Source organism: Bacillus rossius, chromosome 1 (assembly GCF_032445375.1).
Source record: "Bacillus rossius redtenbacheri isolate Brsri chromosome 1, Brsri_v3, whole genome shotgun sequence".
Lineage (NCBI taxonomy): Eukaryota > Metazoa > Arthropoda > Insecta > Phasmatodea > Bacillidae > Bacillus > Bacillus rossius.
In genome coordinates, this window is record NC_086330.1 from 162,186,399 (window position 1) to 162,211,768 (window position 25,370).

A 25,370-nucleotide genomic window follows, 5' to 3' on the forward strand; every position below is an offset into this window, starting at 1 on the left:
TGTGTTGTTGTGTTGCTCAGCCCACTGATAGGCTTGACGACTAAAAAATAAAAATGCAATTCGGTCTTCAGAATTATAAAAACAGGGTGGCTGACAAAAAAAGAAGACAAGTATATATTTATGGGCCTTTATATAAAAAAAAGTAGTTGCAAACAATTTACATTTACTTTACACTTACTTAAACTTACATTAAAATAAAAGGTCTCTAGCCTCTGGATGCTCTATTGCTGTTTATGTTTAGTTTACTGGGTGGCTCCCACCTTAAGCTCTATGTGTAGCGGCCTTTACTGCAGTCGATGACGTCACTCATCTACGATCCCCCATTGGACTCTCCACATGCGCTTTCCATAAAATATTAATAGTTTTATAATACCTACCCTGTGTGGTAATATATCGTTAGGTTTTATGTAGACTACTTTCCTTAAAAAAAATAGTCACGGTGTATGTAGTGGTAACTACAAACTTAATAAGTCACAACGATTTTTAGGTTTACGCTTAAAGGGCCCGTCTGGTCAGGGTGTATGCGTGTCAGTGAGCGATGATAAGAGCGACGCTAGCTGGTGCTTCTAGCGCGGTGTCGCCTCTAAGCGTGAGGCTTGTAACTGGCGCGCAGTCTTCTCGTCGTCCATAGGACAACTGTGAGATTTGAGCTGTGACCGTAAAATTGTATTGGATAGAAATAAAGGTAAAGGTGAAATGCTAGTCCCTTAAGTGCTTTCAATAATCTGTACCGGTTGCCTAAAAATTACTCTAAAAACACGGGATGTAGCCATTTTAACTCTTATAAAAATACAGTTTAAAAACTTAATCCGAATTCAAAAGTCCTTTTCCGCCCCTCAGAGTATTCTTATGTGTATCAGTAAACAGACCCCACTCGGATATCTTGAGTAGTTTTCAGAAGGCGTGGTTTCTCCTGAAGCTCTGCCCACCGCGTGTGTGCCCAGGTGGGCGGGGCCCAGAGCGCCGTCTGCCCGGACACACGCGGTGCGCAGATTTTCAGGAAACACTCCTTGGTTTGAAAACTACTCAAGATATTCGAGTGGGTTGTGTTTAATAAAAACACATAAGAATACGCTGAGGGCCGAAAATTACTTTTGAATTCGGATTAAGTGTTTAAACTGTATTTTTATAAGAGTTAAAATGGCTACATCCCGTGTTTTCAGAGTAATTCTTAGGCAACTGGCACAGATTCTTGAAATATCTTAAGGTACTTTACAACTTTATATTCATTTCTGTCCCATTCAATGTTATGGTTGCCGCACAAATTATGTAGTTGTCCTACGGACGACGAGAGACTGCGCGCTAGTTCAGACGCTTGCACTAAGCGGCAACACCGCACTAGAAGCACCAGCGAGCCGCCTCACTAGCACAGATACACTCCTGACCAGGCGGGTCCCTTAATACTTATATTTTCTGGTTTTATATTCAAATAGTCATAACTTAAAAGCTCCAGCAGGCCTTGCCTATCTGTCGCGTCGCTTTAGAAATGGGGATTTTGAAATCAAGATAATAATTCCGGATTTAGAAAGATTTGTTGAACGTGGCAAGATTGGTGTTGATAGCTATACGTTACCACAACATTGCTCAACTTTTTTTTTAGAAGGTCGAGTTGTCCCCATTCCAAGCATTACTGGCTGGTTCCACCAGATTCTGCTTTTCGAGTTGCCAGTGCCGATAAAAGTCACATTCCTTAGAGAAGGGACATTGGGGTGGGGCAACCTTGAGGGCAAGAACTGAATCGAGTCGAGATATGGGCATGGTTGGAGCATACTATCTTGTATTATTGTTCTTGTGATATTATTTTATTAAGCTGGTCTTCTTTTAGTTTTCTTGAGGCCTTTGTACTTAACCAATTTATAACAAGTTTAGTTATTTTCCATATGCTTTTACACTTGTTTCCTTTTATAAAATAATATTCCTTCATATACGCTCAAAATTTAATGTTTCAGTCTGCACTAACATATATTGTTGCGTTGCGGCGTTATATATTGTTGCATCGCACCGATTTGAGACCGCTGCGAGGTCCGTCGTCTCATATAACAGGCTATTGTTTGTCTTTTTGGGTCCACGCTCTAGGTTAAAAATAAAAGTGGGAAATTTCCATGAACCTGAGAGAATCTGCAAATCCAAACAGTTCGAATAAGATTACTAACCAGCTTGATTAATTGCAAGCATGTGACGAACAGTTTATTGCAAACAGAGAATGGAAGTACACGCTTCATAACACCAAAATACACACTAAGGTCGGTACTTCAAAACTCAAAAGCAAGTTTTTAGGTGATGAACATGCTACACATGTTCCCTACCATATCCCTATTTCACGATAGCACACGGCCACTCCCTTATTTTTAGGAACGGATTTTGGTGTCCTATCCGTTGCCGATTTGAGGCCCAAATTCCGCGCATGCTTTAAACTCAATTTTTCGTTGATTTCGTCGAGCGAGATGGTGGATCCGTGACTGACGCCATTAACTAGTATATAGTCATTTTATGATTATCGGGTAACGACCAAGCGTGTTGGTGTATCAAATGAAATTTTATGATAGCGAAACTATCCTGAAATACAATTTGAACACTTTAAAGGCCATAACAAGAAATAATCTCAACTTAAAAAATACGTGAGACGGTGTGCTATTTCTAGTACAGTTGTTTCGATGGTTGCGAAACGACCGCCAGAATGCGTTGGAACCAGTTTCTAGCCTCGCGCAGGGCACCGGTTATTGAAACTTTTGCCGATCTGATCCCTTAGGTTCGGACACGTTCTGGAATACGTTCCGCGAGTTCGGTTACGGTTGTTTCCCATCAAGGCAGTGCTCATTCGCTACCTTACTCGAACTTCTTGGAATACCGCTCTTAACTGTACAAACCTAACCAAAATAAAGCCAGAAATCTGTTAATCGTATACATCATGCGTGCATGCTGAGTGCGTCAAAATATTTTTTATAAAAGTCTACATTTAAAAAAAACCAACCGTTACACTAAAATTATACTTTTTAATTATGAAAAGGCACTCAAAAAATTCGCATCTTAAATGACCTACAGGATAGACTGTAGAATGAATGCTACACAGCTCGTCTAAATGCCAACTGGTCATTGGATCTGAATAATGATAAGACGTATTTGATTGATAATTTCTCATTTACGGAAAATACTCTAGACAAACTGCGGGACAAAGTTGATTGAATGTAAAACTTTTTAAATTTCAGTCCATCACAAAATAAATCTGAGAATTTTATCCAGTCTCAATTTTTGCAAGACTTTCGTAGGGTATGAGTGAAAATATCACTATGATGTGAATCCAGCAGTGTCAATATTTTGTATATAAATAAAGTATAAACCATCACAGGCAATAAACCGAAACCAAATTCTGTATTCAAGAGCAATGTGGCTTTATGCCAGACAGATGATTAAGAATCGACAAATACGTACTAAATATGCTTCCATAAACGAATTTGTACATTAAATACGGAGTATACAAAATGAGGCATAAGCCTCCTCGAGCGTCACACTATATAAATAAGTGTGTGTGTGTGTGTATATATATATATATACATACATACATACATACATACATACATACATACATACATACGTACATACATACATACATTAATATATATAGTCTCGGGGTAGCTACATTTTAAAGTAACAGGTTATAATTGCATGTAAAACATTCTTTCGTTTACACACTGAAAACTATTTGTCAACGAATAATAAAAAAAATATATTAAGAGTGATAAGAGCCAAGGTTCTTCATATAACCGCCAACTACACTGGATTCTACCACTGACAAAACTAGTTCAAAATGATTGAAAGAGAAAATTTTTTAATCCGGAATGATATGGTTCCACATAATATGTAATTTGGCACCAATCTAGCTGTTCGCGTTCAAAATTTTTTTTGGTGAAATCCGACTGTTGAACTTGGTCGCCAGGTCTGCCGGCGTTTTTAATTCGCTCATAGTTTGTCGTTTCTTTCGGTTTCCACTTCAACACTGTATTTCTGTTTACTAGTGGGTTACATTTCACATTTTTACTCTTGGTATTCCCGTTAAAACTATTGTTACGAGTAAAATATGGCGAGAAAAATGTGTTCGTAAGGTATATCCCAATTAATTGGTTCATTTTTATGTAATGTCTACACCATAAATTTAATTAATGCACTCAAGATCTCTGTCCACAACAATTAGTCTTGCACTGGTCATTGAAACATTAATACTTTCCACTGGAACTTGGCTCGACTGTTTGCCTTTGTACGCTTCCTTCGCACACTCATACACACCGCGCCGCAGTACAGTCCCCAACTGGTCACACCCGACTGGCTCGCCCGGCCTTCACTCGCAGGTATCGCCTCCCGATAGGTCCGGTTCGCTCAGCAAGGGCCACTGGCCCTCTTCACCTCTCGCTGATCGCACGGGTATCGCCAGTATCACTCCCGAGGGTGAGACACTCTCCGCTGCTCTGCTTTTCGCTCTTCTCTCGGAACTCTCGCGAGGCCGACGTCGCTGCTTTTATACTCTTGGCAGACTTTCTGGAACACAGTGGTGGTGGGGTGGGGGCTGGAAGTGTCGCGTCACCTTGAACCGACCCGACGCCTGAAAAGTCCAGAAAGGCGGTGTTTATTCGCGCCACTCCGCGCGGCGGCCGCGGGAAACCCGCAGAATCTCCAGACAGCTAAAAGCGTCGTTGACAATGGCCTGAGGCGGGATGGTGGTTGGGCAGCGGAAGGGGGGAGGGGTATAGCGAGGACCCTTGAAATCCGGCCAGGCACGCGTGGCATGCCTTACGTCAGTGGACGGCGCGTGAAGTCAGCTCCGAACCTGGTGCGCGTCGCGGTCCGGTCTGTGTTCGTAACACCAGGTTGACTTTCGGTTATCTGGCAACATCGTTAATTTGACACGCTCGTGATCATGAACGTGACGGATTAAGGTATCGGCCTACCCGGGTACATTTACGGGGTACAAAGTTTCTTTAAAAGAAACCACGCGATTTGAAAACAGCTAAAGATATCCGAGTGGGGTCTGTTTACGAAAAGCATAGATGAGTAGTCATGTTTCCGTTTTCCTTTCTAAACTGTATTTTTAGAGGAGTTAAAATGTCTACAATGCCGGTTTTCAGCATATTATTTAAGCATAAAATATTAGGTACAGCGATACCGCGCTATAAACACCAACGACTTATACACAAACACATCCATGACTAGGAGGCCCTTAAATGCATTTTACTCTATCAACATGGGAGTTATTTAACGTTTTATGCTGAAAGGTTTACAGAAAGTCCACGATAATTGTTATTTTTCCCCGTGGCTACTTTTCCGTCTGTCGTAAGGCTTCGTCGAAATTTAATCACAGGTCCCAACGCTTTCCCGAGATTTTCTTGAGTTCTCTCCTCGTACCGTCTAGCCGATTTCCGGCAATTACTGTTTCCGCTGACAAATAACGCCTGATTCCAGAAGTATTTAATCCAGCTCTCACTATCCAGGATGGAGTAAGGGTTATGATTTGACCTTTGGTCGAAAATTTCATTTGATTGTGTGGCATCGAACTCAGTGCTTTTGCTTTCCGACTATGTTGTACTGAAACACGTAAAATTTTACTTTATGGAAACAGCTTCACAAACGTGTATTTTGATTGGAATTGTTCTACATAAATACATTTAATATATGCAGTATATATATTTCATATATACAAATACATAGGTATACAATACATAAATACAATTAAAATGTCTACAGTTTACTTCGTGATTGGAGTTATTTTATCAGTTAGTTATTTCCACGATTTCGCAGCGAATGCCACTGACTTACCAATCATCAGCTAGTCTGCAGAATTTCCCGTCAGTATCATTCCACTAATTTCTAGCACTTAACTCAGATAATTAATCGCGGAAGAGCGAGTCATTTTTTTCCAGCTCGTCTATAAGTTGTCCGCGTTTTCACCGCACTACGGATGTGGCGTAATGCATTTTGTTCTTTTGTGTTTCCGTCTCCAAGACTTTCGAGTCGGGTTGAGCCAGACGCGCCGTGCATACGAGTCATACATAGGGACTGAAAAAATTGGCGTTTTCAATTACTTTTAAGATAGACTCCACAGTTCTGTGCACGCTTAAGAAAAATAACTTCCTCATTAGTGGCTTATTTGAGATTTTTCTAACATGGGTTGCTGGTGATTCGATACTTCTATTGATGATAATTTCTCATTAGCTCAGAGTCCTTCACATAAACTGTAGGCCAATCATAGAAGCAGTTCCAAGGTAAAACTGTTTGAATTCTAGCCTACCGCGATATAAATCTACTAATTTTTCCGGTCTCTAGACTTACATTTTTTTTGTACACGTGGGTGTTTTTCACGGGCTTTCTGTTGACGAAATGCACTTCGAAGACGCGCGCGCGCGGTTTGTTAACAGCTAATTATAACCTGAGAGCGAACGATTATCGTGTCAATCCGACAAGCGCTCTTTCACTCATCTGATAGGCTGCTCGTGGGCTACAGGATGTTGCTGGCATTTTTTTTTGTTTATAATCCTCCTCGTGAGGGCTGTGAGCCGGATGAAAATCGTGACACCCGGTCCGTGGCCCTCACTATTTACATAGGACGGCCATTAGTCTATTTCTTTTGTTGTTGTGTTAACTTTCACCTCCAACCAGACTCGTTACTTGAGGCCACCTCTTTCCTCCAATCACCACGCTTCTCTCTGACCCCGCGTCTACGGCTTCATTATCTGGCGGACGCGTCCTCCAGCCGGGGAACATGTTCATCAGAGATGATTGGGCGGGCCGAGAGGGCCGGGCTCTCCCATTGGTCGCAGCGGCGCGGCTGCCCTCCATACGTCCAATCGGACGTCTCGCTAGTGACTCGTTAACGAAGGCTGTGATTTTTTTTTTCGCAAAAAGAAAATATATATTTCGAGGCCGGCTGCTTGTTTTTTTGTGTTTGCATTGAGTTTCTTCCAGACATGTGCACACTGTCGGCAAAAGAATCACAACCATTCTGGAGGGAAGAAAACTCTGTCTAAATGACCGGTAAACAACCCCCTCCCCCAACCGCCCTATTGTCTTTCTAACATAATGATTCTTTAAAGGAGTAACTAAGCTTTATATAATATTGCTTTAGCACGAAATGACTCTAGGCACCATATGGCATTCGGTCGAGTCAGTTTACTATCATTTCTTACAATTTAATGAACTGAAACTAGTGCTTGGTCCAAACCCAATATTCTCGAATTCAAATCTCGAATTCGAATCCCAAAGAGTTACTTGAATATATCCCTCGATTCCGAATATTAGTTCTCAGGGGTAAAAAATTAAAAAAAAATTATATATATACAAAAAATTAAAAAAAAAAACATATTGATGAAATATTCAACCCTTTAAATGTTTTTTTCTCAAACTACGTTTGCAGAATCAATACATATTGCATTTTTACTTTTATATTACCTGTTAAAAGAACAATATCTTCGGGAGTGGTATCAGAAATGGTATGAAGAAAAATATTACGTTGTAAACTTCTGTGGTTATCAGTGTTGAGTGCTTTAATTTACCTACTTAATTTCCTCTAATATTTTCCTTCTAATAATTGACCTCGAATATCGAATTATTCGAATACTATATATTTGATAGAACGTTAGGATTTGATTGCCCTTCGCCTAACTGAAACACATGTTGTTTTTCGATATTTTCTTTCCTCGTGTCATATGCACCTTTTATAAATACTGTGTTTTACCATCGACAGTGATGTAATTCCTAACGAATACACTGAAAATCGCAAACTGGGTTGAAGGACTCGGTCATGGTCTACGACGAAGAGTTTTTTTGAGTATATCCAGGAATCCGTAGAAAAACACAAAATCAAGATTCCAACCATACACGTATATGACAAACATACACACATATGTATATGCACATATGCATTTGCACATATATTGTATTTACACACACACTTATATGCATATACACATATATGTGATATTTGACGAGCAACATACCCTGGCTTCGCACGAATGCGATCTTCTAATGTGGCGTCATTTATATGTAATAAGTAAATACTTACAAGTATCAAGTTCTCTTTAGTGTCCGGTGTTTTCAAAAATATATACATACTAACACGTACTGCCCATCTCTAAAGAATTTCTTTGTAAACAATTTTGACAGCTTTTTTCTCTGAGTCAACACAAACAGATTTCGTGTAGATTTTTCTTTAGAACTTTTTAAGTCTTTCAATTATGTACTACATTAATTTGATGTGTAAGTCTTGTATAGGTCAGCGTAGGCCATGTAAGCACCATAAAAGCGTCATTTTACGACGTGATTCTAAAACATCGAGATTTCTCTACTGTCTTTAAATTTAATATGAATGTAATACACCCACAAACCTTCCGAAAGAAATTATCTAAATGATCATGGAAACCGCATCAAAATCCTTTTTGTAGTTTAGAAAAAGTAAGTTAACAGACAGACGCGAATAGCGACTTTTTTTAATACTATTTAGAGATTGGTAAATTAAGTTGTATTTTTTTTTTAAGTGGATAATTGTGGATAATTTGCTCTAGACTTATTGGGGCCTGGGCCACGTACATTTCAGTGCAGTCATATTTTAAAGAATAGCCTTATCGTGGGGTCTCTTGATGAGAAGGGGAAAAAATGGGTTTCTGGGGGGGGGGGGGGGGTGTTTATGCAATAGCACCCAGAGATAACTTGGGGAGGTTCTTGGGCCCCCCAGAAAATTAAAAAAAAAAAAATAAAATATCTAAAGGAACTATTTTAAGCAAAATATGTAGGCCTACTTAAATTTTGACGATTGTTTTGCTAGTTACTTTTTTATCTTTAAAGTACAACAGATCAATAATAAAAACAATAAATTTGCTTTAGAGTTGTTAAAATTTGGATGAATAATATTTACGTTATAAAATGAACAGGATTATTTATTCATTATTATTTTGTACATGTGGCGAAGATAAGGCGTACAAAGCCTTGTCATACAATTAAACACAGATTTAAACAAAAAATAATTACAAATAAAAATAAACATTCAATAAAAAAACAAAGACGTCAACACTTAAAAAAAATTAACTCAGAAAACAGTCCACACTCTTAAGCAATGGAAAAATTGAATACTTGGTTTAATTTTTTTTTCCATGTGTGCTCTTAAATGATGATCTGATTCGATAACAATTCAGAAACAATGCGTGTAGTCTACGTACGTATCAGGCCACGTGACGAGGAAATTAAGGCACCCGCTGCCTCTATCTCCCGAGCTGGATTCGCCCTAGAACAGGTGGAACGCGAGTGTGCCAAGATGTCGAATGTGTGCCCAAGGTGCCCTCGTGAGAACGCTGGGAAATAAATAGTTTTTGTTTTACGTTTGGTAAGTTTTATATATATATATATATAATGTCTTATTTAAAAAAAAAAGTTTTTGGCATGCATCAATTCTCGGACTTGACTGAGCGCTGCGTTGAAAGATGACCGAAGATCGACTCCCCGACCGAATCAAACCAGGATTTTTTTTCCGCAACTGTGGTAAACATGGCGGACGTTACCGTGAGCAGGTGGGTTTTGTCTCGCGCTGCTCCCGTTTTCCCTTATAAGTGAGTCCCGTCTTTGCTCCATGCGTTGATTGATGTCGGATGTATCAGTTCAGGAAAAATTAAGGTAGTTCAGCCACGCTCTTACATCCATGCAGTGAAACAAATGTTAACACACGTGAAACACTGTATGCGGTATTAGGACGGGAAATACATCTACCTTTAGATAGGGCGATGTATTTTTTCGCGAAAATATTTCCATACCAGCTGTGTGTTTTGTGGTTGGCTGGTTTTATTTCAGGCGCATGTCTGCTGTCAGCAGACCAATCACAGCCATCCATTGCGGAGGCAAACGCTTCCTGAATGGCCCGGCCAAATAGGACAATGGCTTCTCCTGCAGACGGCCGCCAATAAAAACGGAATAGTCTATAGCGCATTCATATCTTATTGCAGTCCAATCATGTTTTTTTCGCGATGGGCTAAAATTCAAATGTTTACATTTTTACGCTCCTCTCACAGTTGGCTCGCAACTTGAACTGTAAAGCCGTGACTTTAGCCTGAATCACGCCCAAGCCAGATGAAACACCGACCTTGTGTGCATAGTGTTTTGAAGTCCACCTGACAGGCCATTATTAATCTCCAACTTATCCATTCGCTAACAATAACTTTCCTAGGAGCAAGTCTTTGTGTGTGTGTGTGTGTTTTTTCCCCCAACGAGAAATTTCGAGACTCGCTGTCTGTTGTAACACTGTAGCATCGTCTATGTTGAGTGACTGGTTGAGCTTCTCTCAGACACGTGTCTGCTGTGGGTGCACGAACAACAGCACAAGAGTCCTGATTGGCTCGGTCAAAATAGGGCAAAGGCTTCTGTGCAAACGGTCGCCAATCACAAGAAAACCGCTGATTTCAATTTGTTCCGCAAAAAAAAAAAAAAAAAAAAAAAAACGTGTGCCAACGTATTCAATTCGGATTAATTAATAATATAAAAGGGTTCTATACAAGCTAATTATAGTACAAGATAATAATTATAACTTAAAAGTACCCAAACACACGTGAAATAAAAACATAAAGCAAAACACAATACACGTATGAATCGCTAACAGACGTAAACAAACTAGGCATACAATCCAACTCGGTCTCACTCACCATGTTGATTTTTTCCCCCCTGCATTTTCTTGTCCTTACTATTATTTAAGAACTATTTTTGTAAATTCAACACCGCACTTTTCTTGCATTATTTTGTCACACACATTTTAAAAGGATATTCACTAAGTGTGGTGTTTAAATTAAAAAGACGTGCCAATGATGATGATGATGATGATAATAATAATAATAATAATAACGAAGACTTGAGGGAGTTTATGGCCATTATATTACATAAACTCAGTGAATATCTGTTGGAAAATATTAGTGACAACAACAAATTCAGGAGAGGTATCGTGTTAAAAATTAGAGAATGAGGCCTTAGAATTATCAATATTCTAAGACCGTGCCTTGACGCAGTAAAAAAATTAATTATGTTGCTTCAATTTTTCGTGTTTTTGCACATGAGGAGCATATAAATGGGGCTTTTGAAACAGATACAAACTTGTAGTGCCTCGGTGCACCTACGTAATATAAGGAACTCCTATGCAAAAATTTATGTTTCTAGACCCACCAGTTTAACCTTTGCGTTGTCTATCAGTCAGTGTTAGTGAAAAAAACACAAAATATTAGAAGCATAACAATTAAGGATACCGCATCCTTGAAATTGATATAATGAATTTTGTTTGCTACGCGAGTCTTGCATGCTCATAGCAAAGCGATTCGAAGCCGTCTGCTGGCGGACCGACTTCTCTAATTTTCTTTTTTGTCCGCGGGAGAGACTTCCCGCAGCCGAAGAGAACTTCCTGCCGAGTGGCAATTTCGTAATCCTCCTACTCTTTCCCACTCCTTTCTCCGCGAGTGTCCCGACTGTCAGCTCCGGCTGTGTTCTCGCCGGGGAGTAGCTCTTGCCCTTCTCTCCCCCCATTCGCTCCCTTGACGCGCGATAACCATCTGAGGTTCTCTCGCCCAGTCACAAACGTGGGTGTGACGCAAACCTTCCTTCGTCTTCTCCCCCTTCTTCTTGTTCTCGGAGCTCGTGTTCTTGTTGGCGCGCGTGGGACTGTCCATCACGGCAACCCCTTATCATCTCCGCGCCATCGCCACGAGGGGTGGGTTCGGCCGGAGGAGTCCATCCGCAGGGGCGGCGGGAGGGGACAGCCGACGCGGGGTTATTATTTTATTTATTGACTCGTCAAGCGAGGCGCGATGTCAAACAATCTGAAGGTAATGAATACACGGCGCGAACACACGCACGCACACTCCCCCCAATCAGCCGCCGTGTTAACGTCCTAGGGCCCGCCCACCATCCCTTCCCATCTCCTTCGCCCTTCTGCATGACGTCCCGCACGTAATTAGCATCAACATTTAATGGTCCAAAAAAAATCAGGGTCTATAGCAAAAGGTCGTTCCTTGTTTTATTTATTTATTCTTCGTTATTTAACTTATTTTCAAAGAGAATGAAGTAGTTCCACGACAGCTCGTTAGCAACGCTGCAGACAGTGGTACTGCACCTGCCATCTGTGTTTTCGGCGAGAAACTAGTTTACTAAAATATTGTTGCGAGTGGGAAAGCAGGTTCGATAAGGGTAGCCCAATTAATTAACCACAGTTTTATTTACTACTATATAACTACACTATTAAGTTATAACAATTAAACTGTCCATCCACAAATTTATCACTCTTTAACAAATTTCACAATCCACTCTCCCCACTAGAGCTGGGCTCGACAGTGGCTCTCTACTGCAAATTTCTTACCGCGCACCTGTGTCCGACACACTGCCTCGCATTGCTCACTCGTCCACCGCACCCCCGCCACAGTCCCGAATGTTTCAGTTCCCGATGCATCAGTCTGAGCATACGAAGCCCGTCACTCGTCGCCCGCGTTCGCTCACCAAGGAATCACTCGTCCTCTTCACTTCGCGGCCTCGGAGGCCGGCGTCGCCGTTTTTATACCATTCAGTCTCGTCTGGAATGGTCTCGCGCCTTTTAGAATTGTCGCTTCATCAGGGTTGGATTGACACCCGAAGCACCCAGAACAGTGGCGTACTAGTTACGCCACTTCACGCAAGCGGGGCTCTGGGAACTCGCCGAACCCTCCAGAGCCGCAGAGATTTCTCGTGGTCTCAATGATAAAGCATTGAGGGGGTAGCGAGGCTCCTTTGCTAATAGGACGAGGCGTGTAGCGCTAATAGACGCTCCCTGCACGCAGGAGACGCGCTGGCTGGCTATCCGGGCCGCTGGCCTGCCTCGTGGCTTTGCCTCTTGTATGCTCGTAACAACATGATACAAAGACGCGATTTGAGATGCATTAGTGTTAATACTAGCACAGTAAAATTACAGATACTCTTTTTCAAATTAATATTAATATTTTTTTTTTTCTTCAAATTAACTGAAAATACAATTTTTAGTAGTTTTGAGAGCCTTCAGAATAATGTGTGTAATTTGCAATTGACTTATCCGCAGCCGCAAAGCCTCGCCATATCCGATTGCTCTATCTCGCCGTAGAAGTGCAAGTGAAACAAACGTGGCACCAATTAGCAATGCAATTACACCACTACCTTCCTGATTGTTACACTTTCCGTAATGCTCTGAGCACTACACTTTGTTTCGTTTCACTACTTTTAGTTACACTCTGATGACGTCATGACCTAGACTTGTCCTACTGGCTGTAAAGAAGTTTCACTTTTAAAAAACTTGATGGCAGGGCAAATAATTTAAGAAAACAACGGCAATGAAATGGTGTCAATACAATTTTTTTTCTCCTTCGGAACGCATCCACACAGCCCAAAAAGACATATTTTGGCCTGTTGAGCTTGAAAGGGCATAAGTGGGAATGCTTTCCCTATTTCTGAAGACTACTGAACTGAATTTTTCAAATGATAAAATTGCATAAATGTATAAGTTAGTTGAATTGGATTAGAAAACTCGGTGAGAAATTATTGTTCAACTGGTTATTCTTTAAAAAAAAAATACTTTGCCAAGCATTACTTGGGAGAAGTAAAAGCTTAACATTGGAATAACATAGCTACTTATCTGGATGATAATTGTTTGGAAATAGTACCAAGTTCGATGACAAGCAACGTTGTGTTTCGACGAATGTCTAAATTATGAGATGAATTCTACTATTTGTGCAGTTGTGTGTATTTCTTGTAATTCGTATTCAGGTTGTTTAAGAGGCAACTCTGTTAAGAACTAATATATTAATTATTTTACTGCTAGCGGCGCTGTCATCCTATCGTTATTTCAAAAGATGATGCTGTGTAAAATTGTATTTTGTATTAAAGTTAAGTGTACTTTACAAGTCTTACTGAACATGAATTCTGAATACGGTATGTATGACAGACACACTTACGGGATTATTTTACTCCGTAAAAACTTCTCTGTAAGTACGCTTGCATCAGACGAAGGATGTTATTTGTTAGTTAGAAACTAAAATAACATTTGTTCACCCATCTTATCTAACACGATTCACAAGATTAACCCAGTGAGTTTGTAAATATTTGGCTCTTAATCAATAAATAACCCTTGTTGTTGTCTGTTGAGGTAGTGTGGTTGCAGTCATTACAGGTTAGTTTACCTTGCTCGAGATAAGACGTCTTATCGTCTATCGTAATACAGTAGGGGGCACTATCAGTGGCAGGTTTGTCTTTCACACAATATTCATCGGCGATACGCTATAAGGCGATGTAAACTATCCATGGATGTTTTAAATTTTACAATACATACGAAATACAGTAGTCTTTGTGATAGAACACTATGCCATTTTGCCGTTACGGCTTGGTCGGGTGACGTTGAAATGAATTACCATTCTCAGGGGCTTACGCAGGGAGAAAATGGTTGGGGGCGGGTTTATACTCACGCCCCTCGAAATCCCCCCCCTCCCAAAAAAAAAATAATTTCCACAAAAAAAAAAAAAGGAAGGAATTCGAAAGAAAACATGTCCCAAATGAAATTCTACATTCGCTCCTGAAAATGACTCCTCGCTAATATATAACGTCAGCCGAGTTCTACTTATCGTGCGGCTGTTGAGATAGTTTTGTTTGGTACTGCCGAAAAAATTTTCGTTGGCAAAAAAGTAAAGATAGTCCAGTTGCAATCGTGACGTGTTGGGGACCGGTGAATCAACCGAGCGCGTGTAAGCCGTGACGTCACCGGTGATTGCCGGGCGAAGCGGCATTAGTGAACGCGGGAGAAGATAGCGCATGGCCGCAACACGACCTCGACAGCGCCGAGTGTGTCCCGATGGTCGCTGTCAGGTGCATCGACTGTAAGTTTATAACTGCATAGCGCGCACACACGTAGAGCTTTAGGGGGGAAAAACGTGATTCGAAAACTACTTCAGATATCCGGATGTGGTCTGTTAACGGAAAACAAAAACTCAAGAACACGCTCTGATGGGATTAGCAGTTCTCTTTACGGATTTCGTTTTTTAATCTTTAATTTGAGCAGAGTGGAAATAGCTGAAACGCTTGTGTCCAGAATAATTTTTAGGCTTGAAACTCCCGGTAGAGATTCTTGAAAGCACTTAAATGTATTGTACCAATAAAACATCTTCATTTATACTCCAGAAAATGTTACGGTAACCACTCACATCTCATAGTTACTCTTTGCACGACGTAAAAACTGCACGTCAGTCCACAGCCTTGCGCATAGAGGCGACACCGCACTAGAAAGACCGGCGAGTATCGCACTTACATTCCGCCTCACCATATTTGTAGGGACCTGTAAGATGTACAATATTATTTGGAACGAGGCTGGAAAGATTGTCATTATAAACTTGAACAGCATTCTGATGGGACTATATATGTTCGTCTCTCAGGAAAAGAAAACATTAAGAACATTACAACATTCAATTAGTCTGTGAGCGAGTGTTTTAGTACTCATCAGAGATGTGTAATACTTAACCTCGGTAACGAGTTAATACATGATGTCTCCATGTTGCAAATACATTTATAATACGAAACTCGGATACGAAATTTAACGTAGAATTCTTGAAAATATTTCCGAGCGTGATAAATATTTGTGTCATAAACTAAATTTCTGGAAGCGAATCACACTTAGTTTCCACATCCGCCGCTAGAATACGTTGCTGGAGCAACTACGTCGACTATCGAATTATTCGAATTGCGGAGTGAAATTTAAACTATATAAAAGCGATAAAAGTGGAAAAGAAAGTCTTAAAAAAATACTAAACTCGCGGCTTTAAACAAGGAATTGTATTAAAATAAGCATTGCCTTATCCGGCCGGGCCATTCAAGACAAGTTTGCTTTCGCAAAAAAAAAAACAGCTGTGATTCGCGTGTGGTCTACAGTAGACATGCGGCTGAGAGAAAATCAACTGATCACAAAACACTGAGACGCTACAGTGTATTTAATACACAGCAAATCTCGAAATGCATGCCCTTAAGAATACACACTTACTGTATGTGTAAAAGTGTATGGAGTTCATCCTAAAGTGAATTTTGCAGGCCTTTGCACATTAGGCAAAGTAGTTTCATTTAATCAACTAGACTTATATTAGCCAAGCATCTATAAGCCGCGATTACATGCGTGCGTTTTCTAGCTATTTGTTGGCAGAAAGAAGTCGTAGGTTTTTGTGTGTGGTCACTACAGGTCAGCGAGTTGACAGTAGGCACGCTTATTTTCTTATTATGGAATCAGAGATGTTCTCAATGTGTTTAAACTGAGCATAATTTTTGTTTGAAATTAAATTTTTGGATTGAGATTTAAGAATTTCGTACTGCAGGTATTAATCGATTATTCAACGACCAATCAAAAATTAAGCAATGACCTGCGAGTAGTGAAGCCTATTAGACCGTCTTTGACATTACTCATGACTTAACTCACACAGTGCCAAGGATTGAACTTGTGCCAGTCTTGTCAATTCCTCACAGACCAGCGGTACAACTGACCCATCTGTCACTTGCGAAGCAACATGTGGTGTATGTTTTCAAACACTGACAACCACATGGAGATATTTATGAAGACTGTTGACAGAATTTTAGTGGCAGCCTTTAGCGAAGGGAGGGATAAGAGAGATGGAAACAAATTTTCTACTGCATGCTTTCCAAATGTTTTCAAATTTTGTAGAGAATAAAATAATTTTTTAGTATTTCGGCTGGGGGAGGGAAATTCTTCCAAATTCCAAGCGTACGGCCTTGTTTTTAAGACTCGTCAGAGTCGAGACGAGGAACACTGCGCCGTGTGAAGGCCGAGGAAGAGTGTGGCGCAGTGGGCGGCGGGCTGCAGTGGCGGCCGCCGCTGTTACGACGCGGGGAGGGCAGGCAGGGGACGGCACAAGGCGCAGGTCCTTGTCGCCCGTGGGCCCGCTAATAACAGTGAGCGGGCGGCGGACCAGAATTGTTAATGGCGCGGCTACCGGCCGCCGCGCCTCTGCCTGGCACGCCCCCAGCACCACCGGCTACCTCCCTCCCCCCCTCCTCCACCTCCTTCCACCACACACACCTCTCCCCGCTCCCCTGTGCGGGCAGCCCATCCACACACCTCTTAGGTCCTTGCCTTTTCAGGAGAAACCACGCGATTTGAAAACTGCTCCCGCTACCAGAGTGCTGTCTGTTTACGAAAAGCATTTTAAGGATTCGCTGAGGGATTTAGTTTTCAAACTGTATTTTTTAGAAGATTTTTAAAAATTACTAAAACGTGTATTCCCAGAGTAATTTTTTAGGCTTGGAACAACCGGTGAATATTCTTGAAAACAATTACGGGACTTGCATTGCACCTTTATCTTCATTTCTCCGCCGTATCATTTTATGTTTACCTTTTAAATGTCATAGTTGCCTTATGCACAACGAGAAAACTGCGTGCCGGCCAGCGAGCGCCGCACCTATCATCCCGCCTCACTAACACAGATACACCCCTGACTTGGCAGCGCCTACCGATCCGGTAATCTTTACTGCTGTTTTCCACGGTCATCCAAAATCACTCTAGACAAATGCTGTCATGGTTGTTCATCACGGGTCGTCCTCGATCTCCCCTTTCCTCCTTTTCATTCCGGTTCCTTCCATCTTGTGTTGATGAGTAGGGGTGGATCAAGGATTTACTTCTGGGGGAGGGGTGGCACCGGTAGTCTCAACCTAGTTAAAAACCTGTTTATTACTTCAGAAGTCGTATTATCCAGTGTATATTTTACCCTATATTATATATTATAATAAGTTAAATGAAGTAGAAAAACCTCAAAAAGCATCAAAAGAACCCATTTATAACGAAATAAGTGTACTTAAATAGAAACGAATTCCAATGATCAAATGCATGAATTATAACGAAATAAATCAAGGAAACGACTCAAATGTGTGTAAATGTTATCTACTTGAACATTATAATGTGAAGGAACCGAAATAATCTTAAACGAAACCAATGGAAATGATATAAATCCACATATAACGAAATGAGTTGGGAAACTAATATACCAAAAAAAATCATTGGATACAATATAAATGAAATGATTCATATCCAAATGTACTTAAATAAGTTAAATGAAGTAAAAAAAATCAAAAAGCATCAAAGAAACCATTTATAACGAAATAAGTGTACTTTAATAGAAACTAATTTCAATGATTAAATGCATGAATTGTAACGAAATAAATCATAGGAAAGGACTGAAAAGTGTGGAAATGTTATCTACTTGAACATATATTTTTATGGAGGTGGAGGTCACGTGCCCTCTGCCGCTCTCTAAATCCGCCATGTTGATGAGTGTTCTGTCTTGGATCACCTCGTTACCGAGACGTAAGACGTAGAGCCACGTTTTATTTAAGTGTGAATACTACTGAAGACAAGAGGCGCGGTGGTTGAGAGGTCAGAACACTCGCCTCCTACCAAGGCGACCGATATTCGAATCCAGGCGGGGTTGAACCTGGTTTTTCTCGGAGTGCTCCAGTTTCCCCCACCAGTTCATTCCGTAGTTGCTTCATACCCCATCTCACCTCATGCATTCTCCAGGCTGGCCGGGTATGGCAGCATGCTTCTGTGAGTGTCAGCCCCATTCCATCCATTTATACACTGCTTTATGCTACGTGTGGATTTTAATTATCATACATATCTCTGTCCCAGATCGGGTTGCAATGATAGTGACTCGTTTGCGATAAGCAAATGTTTAGCGGTACTATCCAAGCTGATATCGTAGCCTGGACTACTTATGAGACTGTGATTGGTATATGTTAACATGAATAGTAAAACAAACTTAAAAAATGTGTAGTGTAGAACAATGTTCAGTTAAATATTTGTTCTATTACATTCTAACAACTTATTTGTTTTTAATACAGCCAAAAAAAATACGTTCACTATATACCAAACTGCATACACGTGGCTATATTTTATAACACGTGTAATGCACTGCGACAAACAAATATATAAAGGTTGTTTGAATTTTATAAGCATTGCAATTTTTTTTTAGTGGAAGGCTCTTAAGGGCTGCTGAGAGAGAATAAGATGTCTCACATAAATGCTGCGTTTTTTTTTTTTTTTTAGAAATGGTAAATTTTTTAACGTGTGGTTTTCATTTTCCACTGGCAGTATTGTATAAAACACTGGCACTCAACAAATAACTAAGCTTATCTGATTAGGAAATATCTGTGTGCTTGTACCGAGATAAGTGATTGTTATCTGGTAAACATCATCGCCACAGATATTCAACTTAAAAAGAGAGAGAGAGAGAGAAGCGTGTGGGGGCCACACAGCAGCAGATAAGAGGATATAAGCGGGACGAATGCCTTGGTCGCTGTCTGTGCTCCGCGGCTTCGCGAGCGCGAGTGACTTCTCGCGCGGAACAAAGGAACGGAACACGTGCGCGCGGCAAAAAGAAAACAGAAGCATGTTTTGTGCGGGTGCTGTTTGTGTTCAAAGTATATCCAATGAGTGAACAGAGTGTAAGGAAAAGACTGTGTGTGCAATAGAAGAAAAGTGAGCAGAGTGCTATGTTCATGGAATGAACGTGAAGATTATTATTTTTCTGTGGAATAATGGAATATCGTCAATGTTCGTGTTTTTCTTCTCCTTGTAATGCACTCGTTCTGACGCACACGTCAACTGACATCAACTGCGCTGGAGGACAGTGACGTGTTTGTTCGAGCTGCAGCTGTGACGTGGCTTGACAAAGTGTCGGGCGGGGGGGGGAGGGGTGATTCACGGAAGACTTGGGCGATAGCCGAGGGGGCAGCACCGACTCACTCGTCGCGCGAGACACCCGTGGAGCAGCGCAGGGCAGTCGCGAGAGGACCTCCATCGAGGATCGTCCCATGACAGGTGAGTGCCGTGAGGTTCCTCTCTGGACTCGGAACTGCGGCAAACTACCGCGAATACGTGGCATTTGACTCAACAAAATGTCAAAAACCTCTGTTATGAATCAGTTTGAAGCATACTCCTGGTTAACGTATACTGATTTGCAGTAGTTTCAAAGGTCCGTGTCCGTGTCCGTTATGAATCAGTTTGAAGCATACTCCTGGTTAACGTATACTGATTTGCAGTAGTTTCAAAGGTCCGTGTCATGGAACTTGTCTCAAATTTTACAGTTATTAATAGTAGTAGTACCAGTGGCAACCATTTCCCAACTGCACTTGCAAAGTGCTAAATAATTGTTGTTTACGAACTACATGAAGTTGTTTTCTTCGTTCATCGCTCCGTGCAGGGGACAAGGAAATGGCGACAAAGAAAGCGTTTTCCGTTCTAGAAGCAAATTTACCGAGAGCTCGTTAGGTTGTATCTGTTGAATTTTTACCCCGTTGAATATGATACGTATTCACTAGTCGAAACGCAACGGTATTCATGCTAGAGAACATTCCCTGAAATGTATTAATATATTCACGTTAAAGGGAATATTCCCATTTTTAGCATATCAGGGCTTCGGCTGTAATAACTTCCCTAGGTATCTTAAGCTACTACGTGTTGATGTGAATATTTTTCATCCTGGAGTAAGCGGTAATAATTCGTTTATTCCGTTGATGTGTTCTTGACAAAATGTCAGCAATGTTCACGTTCACCGTACGTAACACTTTAGAAATTAATTATGGGGCCTTCATTTCTTTCTCGCTTATTCCACTCGTTGATTCCCTTGTTTTTTTCAACGCAAGGTAAAGGAAATTTCCAGGTTCTCATGCCTTGAGAGTGCTTGCTGTACGTGTAGTGTGTGATCATATAGGAAGGCTTTTTCACTGTATTTACGCAGCTGAACAAGTTTCAAAGCGCAAAGATGGGTCATTAGTTTGTGTGAACGACGAAATAAATAATGCAGCAGTGGTTCAAAAGTAATAAATTAGTAAAAATCCTGCAGTAATGTTAAAAAATAACAATAACACGTTTTTTTCTGGTAACGTTTTTTTTCGCAACAGGTAAAGATATGAAACATCTTAAACTATTATGAACTAAGTAGGTGAATTATGTCAACTAGTATCAAACCAATTGTAACTTAATAAGTGTTGCTTGGTTGGATAGAGGCTTTTGATTGCCTTTTCAACAAATTATAATTTGTTTTCTTATTTTGATTGCCGAAGCACAAACATAGCCAGACTACTTCTTTGAAAGGTCAAAATATTTTTAATATACCATATATTTACAGTTTTTCGTGCCCTGAGGACGTATGGTTCTGTGAACAAAATTGTTGTGCCCACAGTCCATCTACACTGTTAATATAGGGACAGTTGTCTGATGAGTTGTTAGTTTCATGTAAATAGTGCTAAACATAGCTAGTAGATGGTGCAACAGAACTTTGGTATACGGTACAGAACAACAAGGTTCTGACCACGCTGAAATAAAGTGTTGTTAATAACAAATGAGTATCATTACTGAACAGTATAGAGCTCTTAGCTGAACATTATAGTGAAGAATAGAAGAGATTGTATCTACAACACGGTTACAAAAAAATTCATTAAAGTGCTGATATAAAAATTATACAGAAAAACTATAAAAGTTCAAAATAATTTTCGTTCATTTACGTAATTTTACGTTTTTTTTCTTTCAATTTTATTGTTTTTGTAGTTTAACAAATATAATTACATATAAGATTTTTTTGTGTTTTGGAATGTGTAATGTTCATAAAACAAGACAACTAAAATCAAAATTTAATTGGTTAGCATTTTAATTAAAAAAAGAAATACCCTATAGCGTAGTGACTCTCATATAATATATGTGAAAAATCGGCATTCATACTGTACCGTTTTTCTGTTGTGTTGAGGACTTCATAAAAATGTGTGCACGATTGAAAACAAACTTTTTTTTGGTTGATATTTTACTGTACACACCGGCATCGATAAAAAAAATTAATAAGACTGCGATTATCAATAGAAAATTCGTGCACTGCTGTTTAAACTGTTTGTAGCGGAACTCCAAGAAGAAGTAGTCTCCAAAGCGTTTGCACGACTTAACGTGTCTCCAAGAATAGTTAAAGCCCGACTTCAACATCAGAGGAGAATACTGACTACAATATGGCGACAGCCACGGCACTGCCAGAAACAGAGTTCGCGTACTATCGGTCCACTATGCCTCTGGCTCCCTTGTTTTACTCTGTAATATGCTGAATGATGGCCTGGAGGGTGAGTTGGGGGGGGGGGGGGGGGGTCCAGTGTAGCCGCCCGCCACTAGGGGCGCCTGCGTCCCTGGTTACAAAATCCAGACTCGGATTAAACATATGAACGCAGACCTAGCGTCCAAATGCCTCATTCCATCCATGCCAGACTCTTTTCTGCCTCGGTCATCTCTTCATCCGAACCAACCTCGGTATCCAGTATTCTCCTGCACTATCTATGCATGCCTATAGTGTGCCAAGTGTTTTCCCTGTGTCTATGGAGGCTTCAACTGGGCCCAACTTAACATAGCTTTAGTCTTGATTTAAGAATGGGGCTTCAATCGCTGCCATGGCTGGCCAATCCCCGCACAAAACACACGATGCACGCGACCCATCCTGCATGGCTAATCCCAGAACGACTAGGCGTACAGGCTTCGACCTGAGACGCACCTACGTCCCTCCCTAACCCGGACCCCTCCTACATATACACTTAGTTAGGTTAGGAAGAAAAAGTACTCTGTAGCGTTGTGCTATTCCGGTAGATCAGCTAAGTTCCGTTTTTTATGGTTTATAATTGAAAAATATATATATGTGTGTGTATATTATACATGTTCCGACATTTTAATTTAAGTGCTGTACTTGTTTCCTAATGAATCGTAATCCTTAGCTCTTTCATCGAAATGTAAGACTTGACAGTAGAATATCTCGCTTTCCCGTGTTACCCATTCTTCGCGTCTAGCGTTCTTTACCGAGTCATCAGCTCGCTTATCAAAAATATCCTTAGTCTAAATGGCCAGTCATATATTAGGGGAGACATGTTTTCGTTTTATCTCCGCGTATACTGATTTGGGAGTGGTAATCATTGCGTTGTCCCTTCTTTTTTTAACGTGTCTCGCTCACTAGAGTAGGATAATCTCGATTGCCCTGACGCAAATAGCTTCAAGATTGTGCGCGAGTGTATGTTAATTAGGGCGCCAGTAATCTCTGGTTAGTTTCAATAATCTCATTGTTTTATTCTTGGTGAGGGTCCATTATGATGCCACTCAAGCTCCCGAGATCAATGTGGAAATCATTGCGCCACGGAATTTTTGATCACACATTGCCGTGGTTCCAATTCTTGGGCTTAGGTTTACTCGCGTCAAGCCGCGGTACGTTACGACACAAATATGCACCTAATGGCATTATCTAATCGCCCGCATCTTATCTCATCTGTAATGGATCTGATAAGTGGTCAGCGATGCCACTTGAACCGGCTCGGGGTCGCCGTTTTCAGTGCAGGCGCTGTTAACGAGACGTTTCGGCACCGCTTTCTTGAACGGCACATCGCGTCGGTTCGCGGGTCTGTAGGGCCGAAGCGACGACTTCACGGTGTGAGTCACAGTTTGTTACTACTTAATTGGACTAATTAATACAATTAGTCCTGTTACCCCACCCACTTTTCCCACTTTATGACTGATTGGAAGATGAGAGAACGGTTCAGCCTTAGCTTGAAGTGGCGTAACTAGGACGCACTTTTTCTCGCAGCTTCCAGTGTTGAGTCGGGGGACCTTGGCGACGCGACACTTCTGAGGGCTACCAGACCTATCCAGGGAGGGACTTGGCAGAGTGTAGGGCGACAGCCGCTCGTGAGGATACCGGCGGAGCGACCTGCGAGGGCGGGTGACCACTTGGCGAGCGGTAGCGGGCGACGAGCGACGGGCTTCGTGTGTGGCGACAGGAGCGTGGGCGCTGTGTCGCGACGTGGCGGACAGTGGTGCGAGGCGGTGTGTCGGGACCCAGGTGCGCACTGTCGAGCCGAGCTCCAGCGGGGAGAGTAGCAAGTGCACTTACGAAAGTTCATTAATTTGTGGACTGACATTTAAATTGTTGTAATTTAATTAATAGTGTGAATATTACCTAATAAATAAAACATCCATTTATTAATTGGGCTATCCTTTTGGACATGTATTCCCACACTTGTAACTTTTTTTTTAATTTTATCATTCTCGTCCTGTTTCAGGTATTTATTTTATGTCTACATTAAACACTAGTAATCTTGTAAAATTTGTATGTGGCTTAACGTTCACAAAATAAAAATTTTACATTACAAACCTTTTGCATAATTATCTATGAAAGTTAGATTTGTAATGTTTTAGTGAAGTACCAATGGGAATAATTAAGTGAATTATAGCTGTAAAACTTTTTTTCATAATATGGTTTGAATTTATTTTAGGTAAATATATTTATTATAAAAAATGCCTTAAATTTATAACAATTTTGAGAAATGATAACTGTGGAAATTATGTATATTGTGCAGTTATTCATTATAAAATCAATTCTACATGATATGTGTGTTGTTTGAATTGTATTTTGATATTAATATGTAGGCCTGATGTAATATATATGTTACCTTGCCATATATACCGATAAGACAGGGGAAAAAAATAAGTTGGCAGGAAATACAGGAAAAAAAAAAACTTCAGAAAATTGGTAAAGTAATAGTGTGGAAACACTGATATACCATCTTGGACTTCTTTAGCTGCAGAATACGCTATGCATATGCATAAATGGTTATTTATTATAGCGAGGAAGATAAATTACTAATAGTGTGTCATTATAAAGTTCCAAGTAGCTTCGATTTAAAAAAAAACTAGATTTTATTCCTCGCCGTGATGAACATATGAATATTCATTGAACCTTTTATTTACTAATGTCCTCGAATGTACCTATACTAATGCTGAAGCAATTTATAAATGCATTTTAATCTTCAACCTGCTATTCCAATTCTCCGGCTTAAGTTCTACAAAATGTGGGAATTTTTTTATGTTTAATCACCACCTGAAGTTGTAACGTATCTTAATGGGAGTTAGTCTGATTACCTACAAATCGTAATTATAAGTTTATTTATTATATGCCATCGTAATTTTAGCTGCAATTTGAAGTACATTTAATCAAAGTAATCCCGTTACTACTAAAGTTGATGGGCCAGTAAAAAAAAAGTGCCCTGACATATAGTACATACTAGAAATAAGTATCACCTGTTGAAACCCGCGGGAATATAAATCTAATGTAATCAGATATAAACTACACCTACATTCACATGTTTTCAGCTGAGGCAGTGGTAGCTTGAATGTCCCGTCCACGCGGGCACACATACGATATGTAGAGCTTCAGAAGAAGCCATGCGAATTGAAAACTTTTCAAGATATCAAAGTGGTGTCTGTTTAAGAAACGTATTTAAGAATACTCTGAGGACGTATTAGTATTTAT

The 25,370-nt window shown here is 40.5% G+C and overlaps 1 protein-coding gene across 5 annotated transcripts in view; it reads left to right on the forward strand.

Annotated features, from left to right (window-relative positions):
• Positions 1 to 25,370, forward strand: part of LOC134546366 (zinc finger protein ush) — a 598,990-nt gene that overhangs the window by 500,635 nt on the left and 72,985 nt on the right. Inside the window, exon 1 of one of the 5 annotated variants that reach the window (XM_063389162.1) lies at positions 19,367 to 19,867. The exons of the other annotated variants lie outside the window; for them this stretch is intronic. Coding sequence (XP_063245232.1) covers positions 19,861 to 19,867 — 7 coding nt within the window. The 5' untranslated portion in view covers positions 19,367 to 19,860. Of the gene's footprint in view, positions 1 to 19,366; positions 19,868 to 25,370 lie in introns of those variants that run through there. 5 annotated transcript variants of the gene reach the window in all.